At 39.3% G+C, this 17,350-nt stretch overlaps 1 protein-coding gene across 7 annotated transcripts in view; it reads right to left on the bottom strand.

Annotated features, from left to right (window-relative positions):
• LOC109000898 overlaps positions 1–17,350 on the bottom strand; it is an 85,884-nt gene that overhangs the window by 19,424 nt on the left and 49,110 nt on the right. For 5 of the 7 annotated variants that reach the window (XM_035686605.1, XM_035686601.1, XM_035686603.1 and 2 more), the window contains 11 exons: positions 9,441–9,721; positions 7,629–9,211; positions 6,317–7,521; positions 5,504–5,632; positions 5,258–5,413; positions 3,519–4,091; positions 3,305–3,376; positions 2,788–3,204; positions 2,474–2,660; positions 1,647–2,388; positions 1,437–1,553 (listed from right to left, as the gene is read on the bottom strand). In XM_035686605.1, the coding sequence (XP_035542498.1) occupies positions 1,437–1,553; positions 1,647–2,388; positions 2,474–2,660; positions 2,788–3,204; positions 3,305–3,376; positions 3,519–4,091; positions 5,258–5,413; positions 5,504–5,632; positions 6,317–7,521; positions 7,629–9,211; positions 9,441–9,721 (5,462 nt within the window). The remainder of the gene's footprint in view (positions 1–1,436; positions 1,554–1,646; positions 2,389–2,473; positions 2,661–2,787; positions 3,205–3,304; positions 3,377–3,518; positions 4,092–5,257; positions 5,414–5,503; positions 5,633–6,316; positions 7,522–7,628; positions 9,212–9,440; positions 9,722–17,350) is intronic. The other 2 variants (XM_035686606.1, XM_035686608.1) reach the window with 1 other exon arrangement.

Here is a 17,350-nt window from a genome sequence, read left to right as displayed (position 1 = left end):
TCCTCTTTCTCTTTCCCCCCTAAGAAAGAGAAAGAAGAGAATCGGTCCTTTCTTCTCTTAGTTCATGTAAACGACCTTTATCGAACGGGTTTTCGTGCTATACACCACGTTGAGAAACCAACCTCCTATGCATCGTACCATTTTTTTACCTTGAAAGGGAGGCCCTCTTTATGATGCTATGGACAGCTGTCCAAAGTGCAAGAGGTAAACTCGGCCAAAATATGACACCCAAAGTGCCTGGTGGGCACAATCCTATCCTATCAGAGTCTGAGTTTACCGAACCTTCTTTTTGGCATTGTTATGAGCAGCTCTGGTGCTCAATCTTGAAAATAATTTCACTAGAGGTGTAAAAAAAACGAAGATTTCTTTGTTCTGCTGAGGACCTCCTAATTTTCCTGTGTAAAGGGCGGACGACTCTCGGGAGCCAAGAGTGGCAGTAGCCACGGAAGGTGTGTGGGGGGGGGGGTTTCCCCACAACCTCTATTGACTCTCTATCACTGACCGTAGAGCAAGGAGAAGCGACGATCCCGTATATTAGAGTTAGAGTTATGAGTTCAATCCTCCTCGGGGAGGATTAGTGCAGTGAAGAAGGGGAATCATGTTTAAGGGAAGCGCGCACGATCTGTCCTGCTCCCCATTTATATTGGTAGAGAATCTAGAGATAGTAATGCATTCCATTATCCATAGAATGAAAGCAGGAAAACCAACCATGGCAATGGATTTGCGTTTTGCATTCTCAGAGACTAGTGGAATGAATGGATGGTAAACTACCCTTTAAGGAAATACACTAGTCTCACAGATTAATTAGGGTTCTTCAAGGGGAAATACACTACATGAAATATAAGGGGGGTTCTATTCAGAGCTATTAAAGCATTCCAGGGTGCGTTTACAGTATGCAGCTTAGAAGGCTCATATGTACAGCCTCACAACACTCCTTCAAAAAGGCTTAGCTTAGGCAAAAGGCACACGCTTCGGACAAGTGCATGGCACAGAAAAGGATGTGCATCCTCTGTTTTGCACTGAACGATTCATTTACAAGTTAATTATGTTTACCCATGTTGCCCATGAGATTTAGCTAAAATGTGACACCTCCTCCCCTTGTAACAAGAGGGCGGAGTGTGAGATCATGGGTTGGAGACCCATTGGGTGTGTTCAATGTCCCAATTAAAAATAATTATTTCATGCCTACATCAGCTAAGTTCATAATATTATAGCCCCATTTTATGTATTACCTAAAAAGGGGGGCAAAATACTATAGGATTTGATACATGGCTGGGAAAATACTCAAAATATAATAAAAACATATATCGAGTGAATTACTTCATTGGACATTCCTAGACACAAATTTGTATTTGCTTCCAATATGCAGACCGGATATCCTTAAAATATGCATTTGAAATGTGGATATGCGAGTGAGTGTGAAGATGTGCAACAACCTGGTAGCATCTGTCCAGTGAAGATGTGCATGTTCTCCAATGCGCAAACGGAAGACAAAATCAGTTCCCTTTTGCTTATAACACAAGTCCTTATTACAAGCATTACTGATAACATATCTGCCAAAGAAAAAAGAGTATCACATGACAAAGACAGCATTGAAACCATACAAGGAGATTTTTTGTTTACTCTAGTTATGCCAAGTGTGTCACCTAGGCTGGAAAGTAATGGCATTCGTCCTCCCATCAAGTGGTCTAGCAACTGCACTAGATGTCAGGGATATCATGAATGCAGCATTTGATGATGATTTGGGAACAAGAATAGTAGTTGAACCACTTGGTGGAAGAAGAAAAAAGGGACTTGACCACAAAGAATTTGGCATGGTTTCTGAAACACATTCAGGTACGCACCTACTTACTCTAACCATAACTTCATTTGTAGAGGAAAAAGGAAACGGAGAATACATGCATGCCCTAACGCTTCCATGCTCATGTCCCGCAGAGTTGGGATTGCTTGAAGTCGATGGACTGTTTAGAAAAGCTTTTTGACCATCCAAATCAATTTTATCCAACATATTGTGAGAATTTGAGAGGGAATCAGATGAAATAAAAGGTTTGCTATGAAATCTAGCCGAGCGTAAATTTACATTCTCCCTAGTTGAGATGATGCGATTCTTTGAGGAAGAACTCAACGAACTAGGTGGAGCCATAGCATGTGGCTCTTGATTCAGAGATAGCAGGCTGAGACCATCTTTTTTGCCCAGTAGTAGTTCATGTTCAACCAAATCATAGCAGGAAGGAATAATGAAGCCCCTTCCATTCATGTCATCAGCAGAATGTGATACCAAGAGGGGGAAACCAGTACAATTATATAACAAAAAGGGAACGAAAATGAAGAGTTCCCTGGCACCAGAGAATGCATCAATTGTTTTCTCCACAGTCACATATATGGGACCTATAATAAAGTAACACCAATATAATTAGCAAATTTATCACAAACAATAACCTCAATAGTAAATATATGGGTAAATATCCAGTACCATTTGACAAATCTGGATAAAAGGTCACATATTCAGACAGTGAAAACTTGGTCCCACTGAACTTGGCCATTGCACAGAATTTTTCCATTCGAGGGAACTTCAAATCCAATGGTTTGAATCGTTGCATATGGATTTCCAATCCAAGGTCATGTGATGGATCAATATGATGAAAGGAAGTTGCCACCTGCTTTAGTTTTGTATATAAGATTTCTTCAGTACTTGCAACATACTCAATAAAACTCAAGAAAAACAAAGTAGTGCAGAAATCTGAATTCCAATTAAAATATATTACATAAAAAAACTAAGCCACAAACCTCTGAAAGAAATGCAGTACGAGTAACTCCACTACTTTCTATTGTCAATGAAACTACCTCGGGAAGGTAGCTGTTCACTACTAATGGAGTATTAAGCGTCACTTGGTGAACAAATCGCTTCTTTGAGTCATCCAGATTATGCAAGATTTGACCAGTCTTCTTTAACCGACTTGAGGAATGCAAGCCGATATCTCTGACTGATACACAACAGCGAAATGGATCGCCACTTGCATGAAGTGGATAGCACGCAAAAGATTTAAGAAATCCAATTTTGTTATCCTGTGAAAGGAGGTTTGAGAGATTATAATATTCACTCCATAAGTAAGAATTTCCAATTGGGCGCCAACTCATGCGACCGGCTTCAGCCAGATGTAGAGGCAGTGGCAACTCCTGACCAGGATATATTGGGTCCAATATCTGAAAATGTAAAATACAAGGTTTTCTTGTGTACAGTTACACAGACAGTAATTTCCACCATAAATTGCCTACAGAATAAGATAATATTTTTTGCTCATACCTTTGGTGATACGCCGAATGGAATATCGAATCGCAGTTCCAAAGGTGTTGAAGTTGCATTTGAAAGTACAACCTATGCATATTAACTGTGCCTTAGCAAAGAAAGAAATAAAGGGAAAAAACCGAAAAAAAGAAGAGAGAAAAGGCACAGTATATGAATTGCAAGAAAACTTTTTTGGCATTAAGAATCACAATAAAATTGCCTTTGCACATACTGTTGAGTATAGCCGTAATAACTTGCAATGGCGCTGCACTGAAACGTCAACCACAACAGGAACTACAAAACCACTGTGGGTATATGTTGCATTTTCATCGGTTTCTTCATTGTATGTCTTGGAAAAATCAACCTCAAAGTAGGTAAGTCCCTCAAGATCCATTGAAATTGGAGCCGAAGGAACAGATGTTCCCTCGAGCTGAATGGTAATAAAATGATGAGCAACCCCATTTGATTTCTGCTCATTAAGTCTATCAGAAGAATGGGCTGGCCTAAAACGAAGAAATTGTTCTTCAGGAGTTTCATCAATATAAATAGGAAGAGAACAACCTGGTTTCACATAATTTCCATCTCTCACTTCTGAGGTCTCAAACTCATCCAAATTAACCAGCCCCCGGTAAATATGATATAATAGAGGCACAGAAGTCAGATTTTGAAGTATATAAGGAGCATACTTTCCGTCAGACATATATTTACTAAATGGGGAATTTAAGAATCTCAGGCTTTCAGGATGATCATCCGGTTCCGTCAGATCCCAAGCATCCTCAATCATCTCAATTGTCCTGGAAAGACACTGAAACAAAAGAATATGTTAGCAATGGATTTTATTAAAATAATGAAAACTTTTTTTTTAACAAGAGTAAAATTTTATTGATAATAAAGGCATAACCCAAGTACAACGGGAGTATACATTGAACGAGCCTAAATACAACTAAGCACTAGTAAGAGATACAAGCAAATCATGGAGATTATCCGCAACAAAGTAAAGTAGGCAACGTCTTCTGCAACAGAGCCTCCCTATACAACCGGTTCTGTGGGTGGTTCACTGCCACCAATAGCCTTTGAGTAACCCCTCCTTTGTTGAGAATCGCATTCCCTCCTTCCTTAACCAGCTCCCACAATGCATCCGCCATTCTCCTCCAGCCCTTACTTCCCGACTCTTCAGGTATAAAAATGAAACTGCGTCTGCTGCCACCACTGCACTCCGCTAGAGCCATGTAGCGGCCACGGGCATTTGAACACCTCTACAGAATGAAACTTCTGGTCTCCTTCCATGAGGTGGTGTACAGATCCTTTTTATCACTCTTCAGGCAGTCCTCCAGTGTTCTGGCGAACCATTGCACGTGGACATCCCCAGCCTCATCTCTTTCACCACCCTCCTACTCCTCTGAGTAATGAACAAGGAGTTTCCATCTTTCAACAAGTCGAACACTTCAGATTCTATCACTAGGTGGTTTAGACGCCCCATACTCACATTACTCGCACTTAAGAACACAATCTCAGATGTACTCTCACCGTTAAAACCCAACAAATCTCATCGGAAAAACAATATTGTACGGAGAGAAAAAGACCCAATTGAACACCACATACAAATAATGAAAACTTACCAAATGAAGCTACACAAAAGAGTACAATCAAAAGGTTATATCTTTTAAAAAGCATCCAGTTGTGGCTTGACGCATAAGGAATTAAAGACTAAACTTGATCTAAATATACACTTGCAACCACTTACCACTCAAATTGTTACGGCATATTTAGATGCCAGTTAGGAGTCAGCTGCCTCACTCTGTTTGTAGGAGGCATTGCAGGGAATTTAACATGCATTTCAAATCTCACTTTTAAAATTACAGATTTTAGATTGAATCACATTTAAAATGTCCAAAAACAATGTGAAAAAATTAAATTCATTTAGGTACAGAGGCGATCTTACAAGCACACAATATAAGAAATCAAAAGTACCTCAATAAGGGATTCTGTAAAGTTCAAGTTAAGCTGCCCTGTTGACTTCAGTTGGATTTCAGTCATTATGAAGCTGTTAAGCAAAGCACTCATCTCAAACTTTCTAATCACAGCCATCTGAAACTGCCAAGGCTCAATAAAAGGCTCCCACAATACCTTTCAGCCATTATTAGCAGATAAAGCAGCTATTAGCATGTTATTCATACAAGAAAATTTGAAAGACACCAATTGTCAGTGACCATATACCTTGTGAATGTTATTGTAGTTCACTTGAAACTCGGTAGTGACTGAAATCTCAATGTTGTTTTCAGTCACATTAGCATGCAGTATGACATTCCTCAAAAGAACTTCCAACAAAGGTCCACCACAACTCCACTAAATAAAAGCATGTAGGAAATATTAGCAGCATGAAGTAAATCAGGAAAGAACCAACCCGCTATATTAGGTGATCTATAAAATATATATCACAAAGGAAAGAACAAATCCAATGTCCACATAGAACGAAACAAAAAAATGGGACTGATTAAAAGCAAGGAAAAAATACTACAAATAATCAAGGGCAAAATACTCCTGGAATAACCTAAAATGCCAGAGATACGCCTCTCCTGAAGGTATGCCCTTAGAGAATAATGCAGTACTACTTGAGTGAGATCAAACAGAGGATATAATGGACATTAGTCACAGAGACAAGATTACCAATTTAACTTTCATTATGGGTTGTCTAAGAAAAACTGCGGATCAATTTTTTTTATTTTTTATTTTTTTATTTTTAAATTGATACCATTAAAATGCCACCAATGTTGACCAAGAAAAACTTTAAAAGATTATACCAATTTTTACTTTACATACCTCATACCATTAAAAAGCCTATAACAATTAGCCCTACAACTCAAATTAACTCAACTTAAACCTTAATTCCAACAGACAATAAAATTGGCTCTATCTAAATAATAGATCCTGTATAAACATTAGATAAGATAAAATTTTGGAAAGTATGTCTTTCATATCAATAATGCACGTACAAAACTTAAAGCTTAAGTAGTCAAGTAGATGGTATACCCTTCCATCGCTTAGCAGGAGTGAGACCTTCCTTAAGTGAGCCTTAAAACATGCCCCACCATATGCAAACTCAGAAGATGCCGCTTCGGGAACATTGAAACGCACACCACCCAACAAATAGAAGATGCGATGTGAAAGCCACACATCTGAACGGTCGCACACAATCTCTGCTTCAACATGCACAAGTTCCTTATGATTATAACTAATCTCGGCTTTCACATCAACCTGATATATCTGGAAGAGAGGCCAAGATGGAACACTCTTGATGTTACATACTAACACTGTGCCACTCAATTTTTCAAAGCTGGACTTAATTTTTATATTCTGGTTGTTTATAAAGAGTAGTGTGCTTTTACTATACAAGTTCACAGCAATGAATTTACAGTCCTTTTCTTCAAGCACATCAGATGAACCATTCTGCGGTCTTTTCCAGTAATCATAGGTTAGTTGAAGTTTCCTGCATGCTTCTTTGCTCACCCACAAAGGGACATTAAATGTAATGCCGACATTTTCAGACCTTACAACCAGAAAAACAGGGTCCCTATTCACATTTACTGATGGAGCCTGAGTTGAAATACTAGCAGAATGAGAAGATGTTGAAACGTCAACTGCATCATTTTTTAATGGATTGGTCAAATTCTTTGACAATGGCTCAAGGAGTGTGGTTTTGGTTAGTTGTCTGGCATATGAGTTGATAAGGTCAAGAACCTTGGTCCATTCAGATAAATGTAGCCAAATATCAAGAGATGGAAGAGAAACACAAAGTTCATTTTCTTCATGAATTGATTTGGAAAGAGAAATTTCAAGAACATGTGAGGGTGGACATGTCAAGGTGCATTGCGCTAATATGAGGGTATTAGGCAAAGATTTTAACTCCAAGGAAGAGAAAGTAAGACCCAGGCTTAAGAGAGCACCATTTTTCAACGATGCAGAGCATGAAAATCGCATGTCAGCCTTGGCAACCAGTTCCAGTGAATCATTTTCACAGTGATGCAATTTTATTAACAATGAATTAACATAACAACTAACTTCTGTGAATATCATGCTAGAGCCAACAGGTGAAACTGCACTAATCTGTTTTCGACACCTTTTTAACTGAAGAAACAGTAGAACATCAGACTTGAATCCTTTTGATTGATCATGTACCAAGGAAAATTGATTTATGACATGCCGTAGAGCCTCAAATCCATCAAGACAGTGCCCATCTGTAAACAAAGAGAGAACTAAAGCATTAAAACATATACAAAACACGAGACAACAAATTTCTACAATTCTCTCTATAAGTGATCTATATAAAAGGAAAAACTCCTACCATCAGCCATAATTTGACAATTTAGGATCCTTGTCATGACACATGTGGCTGATGGAGAACTTCTAGAAGGGGATTCCCTTTTACAGGGTATTGTAACCCAAACATCAGCACTCAGGGATGAAACTAAAGTAATCCGTACACAATCAGTAGTTTGAGCTAATGTTGAACAACCATAACCATCATCCTTGAACAGCAGAAATGATAAGAGCATGTCCCGTCCAAAGACATTTAAACACTGATTACTTCTAGCAAGTTTATGCGCTGGAACCACATACTCCAGAGGAATTTCCTCCAATACATTATCTGGAATGCTATCATTGATGAGACTACAAAACAGCTGTCGAATATCAACCTGCAAAAACTGAAGCTCATTGCTTTCCACTGGCAAAATCAAAGTGGATTCCAGTATCTCAAACTTATATACAACGGAGCTCTCATTCCCAGTAGCAATGTACTCATGGCCTCCAGTAACAGGCTGATTATTTACATTTGAACTCCAGTCAGATAATGAAAAGTAACCAATGATTATAGCCAAATATTCAGCTGGTAAAACGCAATACACATGCTGAATGCTGATGCTTACTTCAAAGCTAGATCTCAAGGATGTACTTTTTTCCTGCCTCACACGCATGTTCAAAATGGGAGATAGATTTGGTAATGATGGGCCCCATACAAACTCATGGAAATTTTGTGTACACCAAGACGAGGAAAGTGTCAATCCCTCTGTAGAGCACAAAATATCCATAGAATTTTCTTCAATAAAGAATGAAGACTGAGAAACTGGTAGTGTAACAGTTCCAATAATGCAGGAGGAATCATGAAAATGCACTCTGATTCGACAGAAATGTAAATCAACAACAAATGGATCAGTGACAATGGAAGTTCCACACACATGAAATGCTTCACTACCAGGTGTGGATATTGATGGCGGGGCATGAAAAAGTTTAGACCTCACCTCTATACTGAACTTTGGACTTTTGAATTTTCTATTCCTAAGATTCAGATGTTTCCTCCACTCAGAATTGGGATAAAGAAGTGAACTCTCAAGGCTAGCAATAGGACCAGAGTTGGAAATAGTTACAAACGGAAAGTGATATAATGGAATACTCGCATATTCAGATGACCCAGTTTCAAAAAAGTTCGAGAAACCAAATCTTTGAAAACCAAAGCCAGTCATGGTATTTCGAACTTCAGCATCTACTGTTGTGCTATCAGCACCATCGGAAGCTTTACCATAAACAGACAGCTTATCAACAAATCCGACCAGCAATCCAATTATATAGGGGTAGCAGTGGAGGTCAGCATCATTCAAGCAAACAGTACACTTGTGGCAAAGTGATTCTGTTCTAGGAGATTCATAATGTAAAAGAAAGCATCCTTCCATTGATAAATTTATGTCATCAGCATTATTACTTCCATCATCAATGCCAATGTCAGTATCATGCCGATAAACAGAACTTGTAGAAGATGTATTCGCACATGAAAATAGAACATGGCGCTCCCCTTGGCCTCTCAATGGATATGTGGCGATCTCCAATGCCTTCATACAGATCCGGCATTCCTCAAACTTTGTAGAAGCATACCTGAAATTGTACAACAGTGCATGAACTTCAATTTTCCGGGAAAAAATATAGCGTTTTATAGAGCAATGACCAAAGCAAATCTGCAGAAAAGCCTCCAACATGACATCAAAATGCAAGTTTCAATGTTTTATACATGGTAAAAGGTGCAAGTCAATGGGTTTGTGATTCAGAGAGCGCATCCATGGCCTACATGTATGCAAGAACATAAGATCTTAAAAGAATAGCGTACTGTATATCTAAGTCTTGCAGAACAAGCATGAGTGCAGCACTGGTATCTCCATTATTTGCAAGATCAACTTGTAAACTAACCGACTCCAAATTCGCACCAAAAGAGAAACCAAAATAAGGAGTCATCCATCCATTTGATGCCATATTAAGTGGATCCAGAGTTTCTGATGTCACATACTCAGACTTTGAATGCAGAGTACTTAGATGTGCAATTAATTCCAGAGCTGCACCATATATCCATGGAGACAAGCATGCATGAAGTGAAGATACTACAATATACACCTGAAATCAGAATCACAAAAACTGAGAAACAAACTCTACTCATACTACATCTAGCAAAGAGAAGATAAATACATAGGTGCAGACACATGACAAAACACACAGACAAACAAGAAATCAGTGCAACTCAAGTCCCTTTTTGAGATAACTTCATAGCAACTCAAATCTAAATGTGTTACATACAAACAGGCATTCAGTAATAACTCCAACTCACCGTCATCCTAAACCTTAAAATTTCAATCATAGATTTTTTCAAGTATTCTTCAATGCTGAAATATCTGATGCATGCACCACTCTATGCAACAAGTGAAACAATTAAAAAATATCCACCCAGAAGCTTCTCATCTTCCATCAAAAGAAAATGAGATTAAACAGAAATAAATTATAATCCAAAGCAACCTACCGAAGTTTTTCTATATAATAATAATTTTTCTAAAAAAAAAAAATAATTTAAGCACTGTAAATATCCAACAAGAAATATTCTGTCCCCTTAGCTCTTTAAAGTTGAATTTGACCACACACAATAGCAAAAATTAAGCTAATTGTCTGTAAATTTAGTCAAATAGAATACTATCAAGAAGTGATCATTTGGTTATCCTTTTTCTCGTCTTTGTGAAAAGTAACTAAGAGGAGAAAAATGGGATCAGCCCTAAATACAAATTTTCTGCATTGTAAGGAGGCTATGGTTCTAGAATACTTGCATATTTCTGATAATATGCACAAGTGTAAGGTTACCTATGCTAGATCAGCCCTTGATTGGTGGATGGAGTTGTTTTCTTAGGTCTTCAATCAATTCTAGTCTTTTAGGGGAGAAGAGGCAGTGATGATCATAAATGTTGGATACCATCCAAAAGACAGATCTTCGAGGCTAAATCCATTTTCAACTCATCCCTCCAGTTCGACAAACAAGGCGCCTTCAAGGGTACTTTCTTTGATTGAATGGCTGCCTTAGGAAAGATTTTAATAATGAATAATCTGACAAAGAGAAAACAATGGAGTCATATCGTAAGTGCAACCCAAGGAAAGCACTAGTCATGTGTGGCTATAATCCCAAGAAGACTAGTCAATTTGAAGATTCGCTAGATCAATCTCTTATTGGAGGATGAATATGAGCTTCAATAAGACCTACCCAAGCAGCCTCGACAATCAAGGTAAAACCATATTTTATAGAGGAACAACATTCGAAGTGTCATTAATCATGATATAGAACTTTTGAATATTTTAATCCAAAAGGTCACCATGTTATATCAATATAATAAAGGCTAGTTTCACTTAAAAAGTAGCCAACGTGAGACTTAGCACCCATTACTACCTTTATACCTATTGATGCTGGGCAGAATAGAAGATTATTCTGACGGCTAGTTAAACAACGAAAACTAGAGATTGAGATAAAGAAAAAATTGCAAACAGAAATAAACTCTGAGATAAATTCTGAGATTAAGGTTTTAAGATAACATAAATCAATCATCCTTTCTGAACCCCACAAGTCGGGCTTTAAATAGCTAATGAAAAATGGCAAAATTGTAATTAAGGAAAAACAATAAAATACGGAATAAGATAATTATGACTAATATCTAGCCTAAGAATCCAGAATAGAATCATTACTAAAGATAAACATTACCATAAAAGAAAATTAAGCAAAACTGAAAGAGATGACTAAAGTTGACGTTTCTGAGGTAAAAACGGCTGATTTTGGGGTCAAGAAAGGTTCCACCAAGCAAAGCTTGGTGACCACGACGTGCGTGCCTAAAAGAGCTTTCCAAAAGATAAGTTGTCACTTCTTCTTGCCCAACCAAGAGATAAGTCTCCTCACCCATCCGATAAGTCTACTCACCCACTCAAGGGATAAGTTGCCCAAATCTGTTGCTCCTCATCCAAATCTTTATCTCTTCCTGCCTACTTTGTGTTGATCTACTTTCTCTAAATAGTCCAGTGCTTTTAACGTCGCATCTGTCAGCTGAGCCTCATCGATCTCGGATTCGAACTCGGATCCCCCTCCATCAGCCTCCCCGGGTTGGAAAGAACTCGTCCTCGAGTTCACGCCATCGTCGACAAAGCAAGGGCTGAGGTGTTTGACGTTGAACACATCCGAAGTTCTCGTATGACTGGGAAGACATAGTCTATATGCATTGTCGTTGATCTTTTGGAGAACTTCACCAAGTCCAATCTTCCTGTCCTTCAACTTGTTGTACTCGCCAATAGGAAAACAATCACAGGTTAGTACAGCCCAAACAAGGTCGCCAAACTCAAAAAATATCTGGCAACGACAATTGTCGGCGTGAACCTTGTACTTTGCATTGCTCGCCTAAATTTATTGTTTGACTTGGTCATGTACTCCCCGAAAGTGCTTTGCCATCTCCTCGGCCTTGATGTTCAGGCGACCAATCCGTGGGGCAGGGACCAAATCAAGGATGCCCGACGGATTTTGACCATACACAACTTCAAATGGACTCAACTATGTAGTCTGGTTCTTGGATCGGTTGTAAGCAAACTCCGCCTGCAATAAGGCGAGGTCCATTGGCTTAGTACCTGCCAAATTTCTCAGGAGGTTGCCCAAACTTTGATTCACCACCTCGGTTTGCCCGTTCGTTTGGGGGTGATAGGCACTACTAAAGTCTAGCTTCGTTCCGAGCTTTTCCCACAAAGTCTTCCAGAAATTACTCATAAACTTTGTATCCCGGTCTAAGGCTATAGACCGAGGAACACCATGCAGGCGAGCAATCTCCTTGAAATAAAGGTGGGCGATTCGGGTGGCATCCATGGTTTTTCTACAAGCTACAAAATGGGCCATCTTAGAAAATTGGTCGACCACGACGAAGATTGAATCCCTGGCACATTGGGTCCTGGGTAAGCCTAAGACAAAATCCATACTAACGTCAAGCCACGAACCATCAGGCACAGGTAATGGAGTGTAAAGGCTAGCATTGGTGAGGGTTCTCTTCGCCCTTCACCCTCTGCACACAAAACATCTCGCCACGTATCGTGCCACATCACTAGTCAACTTAGGCCAATAGTAATCAACAGCGATTAAAGCCAAGGTCTTTTCTCGCCCAAAGTACCCCTCACCATGCAATTCCCGTATAATGTGCTCTCTCAAGGAATAGTCTAGGATACACAGCTGTAGGTGACATAATAAAATCCGTCGTGCAAGAGAAAATCACTTCACTTTCCCTCAGTTACTTCCTTTAAGAATCTTTCCAAAGGACGGATCTTTGGCATACAAATCCTTGAAAGCATCAAGGCCCTCCACTCTACTACTAAAGGTGGCGAGGAGTGCCACTCGCCGGCTTAATGCGTCTGCAACCTAGTTCAAACTTCCCGATTGGTGCCTCAGCGAAAATGTGAACTCCTGCAAGTATGCTACCCACTTAGCATGCTGCCTGCTCAACTTGTGCTGGCCATTGATGTACTTCAGGGCCTCGTGGTCAATGATAAGGATGAACTCCCTCTATACCAGATAGTGACACCAATGCTTCAAGGACTAAACTATGGCATAGAACTTTAGATCATTTGTGGAATAATTCTTCTTTGACCCTAACAACTTCTCATTGAAAAAGGCTATCGGCCGCCCCTCTTGACTCAAAACACCACCAATGCCAATCCTAGATGCATCACAATTGACTTCGAACACCTTATCAAAATCTGTAAGTGCTAAAATGGTGTCTCTGTCATCTTCTACTTAACCAGTTGAAAACTGGCCTCTGCCTCCTCAGACCACTGGAAGTCACGCCCCTTAAGGCACTCTGTGATAGGGGCAATCAATGTGCTGAAGTTTCTGATGAACCAGCAGTAAAAGGACGCCAATCCATGGAAACTCCTGACATCATGCAAGGTCTTAGGTTTGGGCCATTCCAAGACCGCATATATCTTTGATTGATTTGCATGAACAACATCAGTAAACACAACAAAACCAAGGAAAGTTACAGAAGTAGTGAAGAAATAACACTTCTTCTGATTGATGAAAGACACTCTGTTCTCAACATATCAAAAACAGCTCAAAGGTGATCAAAGTGTGACGCCCATATCGAACTATAAATGAAGATATCGTCTAAGTAAACTACAACGAATTTCCCCATAAAGGGTTATAAAACCTAACGCATAAACCTCATGAATGTATTGGGCGCATTGGACAGCCCAAAAGGCATGACCATCCATTCATACAACCCATGCTGCATCTTAAACGCCGTCTTCCACTCATCTCCAGGTCTTATCCTGATCTAGTGGTATCCACTTTTAAGGTCAATTTTTTAGAAGACCTTAGAACCGGACAATTGATTCAACATATCATCTAGGCGTGGAATGGGAAACATGTACTTCACTGTGATTCTGTTAATTGCTCTGCTGTCAATTCACATACGCCAGGAACCATCTTTCTTCGGTACCAACAAGGTAGGGACTGCACATGGGCTCATGCTCTCATGGATGTAGCCCCTCTCTAATAACTCCACCACCTGACGCTGCAACTCTTCAGATTCCTTAGGACTGAGGGAATATGTAGGTTGATTTGGCAAACTTGACCCTGGAACAAGGTTGATCTGATGCTGAATATCCCTCATAATCGATAGCCCAGGAGGAAGATCTTCTGGCATTAGGTCAAAAAACTCTGCTAGCAGCTGTTGCACCTCTGCTGGTAAATTTGGGCTCACGTCTACTGCACTATTCCCACAAGGCAGTAGGGCGTAAATCACATTTTCACGCTCAATTTCCTCTATAAACATGGACATGGAAAGCAGGTTAGCACTAATGGCTACCGGGGTAGGAGTGGCTCCTTCTTGGCGAGGTGCCAACACAATCTTCTTCCCATTGATACTAAGGGAATACTTATTCTTCCGCCAGTCATAAATAACACTACGATCGTACTGCCAAGGTCTGCTTAACAATACATGACAAGCATCCATAGATATGACATCACACCAAGAATTATCAAAATATTTTCTGCTGATTGAAAAAGACACTAGGCATTGCCAATCTACTATTACCTCACTGCCTTTATTTAGTCACGACAATTTGTACGGCTTGGGGTGACGATCTGTCTTCAACTGTAATTTCTGGACAACCTCTTCAGACACCACGTTCTCACAACTGTCACTGGCAATGATCATCTTGTAGACTTTATCGGCAACTGTGCAGGTCGTGTGGAAAATATTGGTTCTCAACCAATCGTCTCCTGAGTCACCCTTGGGAGTCAGTAGACTCTTGCGAATGACCAGGGTCTCATGACCATCACCATACAACACGCTTCCATCCTCATTATCATCATACACAAGCTCTCCAATATCCCTAGTTTCTTTACCATGTCTTCCTCAATTAGGAGATTTTTCCATTTCTGATTAGTAGACTTCCTGCACTCAATCGCTCTATGCCCCCGTTCATCACATCTGAAACATCTAATATTAGAGTTAGAACTCTAACCCTGTGGAGGTTGCTGGGCGAGATGAGGTTCTTGAGGGTGAACTACTCGGCTGCTTTAATCGCTTCTGATCACTGGCCTCCTGTTCTACTACTTCTCCACGACAAGATTTGTAACACCAAGTCCAATACGAAACTCGTATTCAAATTTTTTTATATATGGAGGAAAAACTCATTTGAGTTTTAGCGAGTATTTTTGGAAATAGGTTATGGGCCCAATATTTATATTTATGGAATATGGACTTTTATTAGGTTTAATATTTAGGTTTAATTCAGATAATATTTTATGGAACAAGTGGGATTTTTATTTTATTTAGTATCAAGCCAGATATAGTTATGGAAAGAATTAGACTAGTTTGTATGTAAGTCAAGGCCCAAATACTTTGAAACGAGCCCTAAAGCCCAAGCCGGTGAGATCACGCCATGCAGGCTTCTTCCTATTTGTCCTAGGGTTTCATCCACCTATTTAGGCATCATCTCATGCACGTAGAACCTCCCTCAACTAGGGTTACTCTTGACATCAGTTTTCTCCACGGCATGCACATTCCTATACCCACGACATTCACGGCAACAGCTTGCATAGAAGATATACATTCACGTTATGCAGTTTTCTCCCTCTCTTTTTCTCTACAGTTTCTAGTCATCTAGATATACATATGGATATGTATAAGTGGAGATCCTCATCCCAGCATATAGAAGATAGCCCAAAGCACCCTGCCGTTGCACCTGACTGAGAGAAACAAAGATGATGCCTAAATATTGCCGTTGCACCTGACCGTTCCACGTCATGTGTTGCCAACCACCACCATCGAAAGTAACCCCATTGCCGAGTTGTCCACGCCGCAACCTCCCACGAAGTTGCACCCTCATGAACTCCCCACAACCCACAACCATAGCCCTACGTTTAGTCCCGCAACACTGCTAGCCTAGTGCACCACCACCATAACCCCTGATCACCACCGTGCCAACCATCGAAAGTTTGTAGAGAGAGTGCTCTATTTTTCACCACCGAAACAGAGAAAACTTCTTACGTTGCCACCAGTTTATTCGGGCTCCAGACCCATGAAAGAGTAGTCGTGAACCAACAGTGTAACCAGAAGACGCCAATCCTCCCCATGCATTGCCTCTTGGAGTTTTTCTTGTTCCTCTCGAAATCTCTCTATGTCTATCAGTTGGTCTCTCTCTCATCACTCTCTCTCTTTGTGCTCAGCCGCCCAACTCGCCGATGTAGCCACCATCCACCTCCCAGCTCTTCGCGCAACTCCTTCCCGAATGGTGAGCATGCCTTTACTGCGTGGTTAAATCAAGAAGCTTAAAGTGTCTAAGTTTTTGTTATGTCGTGCCTTCCCATAGCCCATGCACTTTAAGTTGATTTACTAAAACACCCTGCCTTTAGATGAGTGTTATATTAAATCTAGTTTTGTTGTACAAGAACTTCATTTTTATATTTATAAGTTATAAAGAACAAAAACAAAGATTTTGAGGTATATTATTAAAGTATGAATTTTAGATGGGAACAGTAAGTGCAAAATTTTATTTTTAAACCCCTTTAAACAGAAACTAATTAAGTCTATTTTAATTAAATGATATTTTTTCTTTTTCTACTTTAATAGATTGTGATATAATTATGTTATCCAATTTTATATTGTCTAGTTGGACCTCAATAGTAAATAAGTTAGAATTTAATGTTTTAATCGCAGAAATTAAGTAGATATTGAGGAATTTGGGAAGTAATGGTATTTTGGGGTTATGAGAGTTTAGGTTTTTGAGGACTTAAAATAGGTTAATTTAGTATTTCAAGTTAAATATTGAGATACGTGTTTGATTGAAAATTTACAAAAATTATGTGATTATTTTATAGGTGACGAGCAATTTTTGTTCGGCATTATTAAGGAAAATTGCTGAAAAACTAAAAAGTTCAGGTAAGCAGGATTTCTATGCTACATTTTGCATAAAAAGAAAATGAAACAAGGTTGATTTTGAAAATACGCATGTTTGTTTTGAAAAGAAATCTGAAAACAATCTCAGATATGTGTTCTGCATATGCATGATAGTTGTATAAGAGAAATATTTTCTGTCATGACTAATGTAAACGTGAGCTAATTTTATGCATTATATTTTTTATCTATGCAAAAAGAGCGAATATGAAATTTCTGAAAATTTGTGCATGTGATGTGAAAATGTTCTGAAACTGTTTTTGAATATGTGAAAAGATCTGAATTT

Source organism: Juglans regia, chromosome 16, assembly GCF_001411555.2.
Source record: "Juglans regia cultivar Chandler chromosome 16, Walnut 2.0, whole genome shotgun sequence".
NCBI classification, from domain to species: Eukaryota; Viridiplantae; Streptophyta; class Magnoliopsida; order Fagales; family Juglandaceae; genus Juglans; species Juglans regia.
Note: the sequence above shows the minus strand (reverse complement) of the source record. Positions and strands in the feature narration are given on the sequence as shown.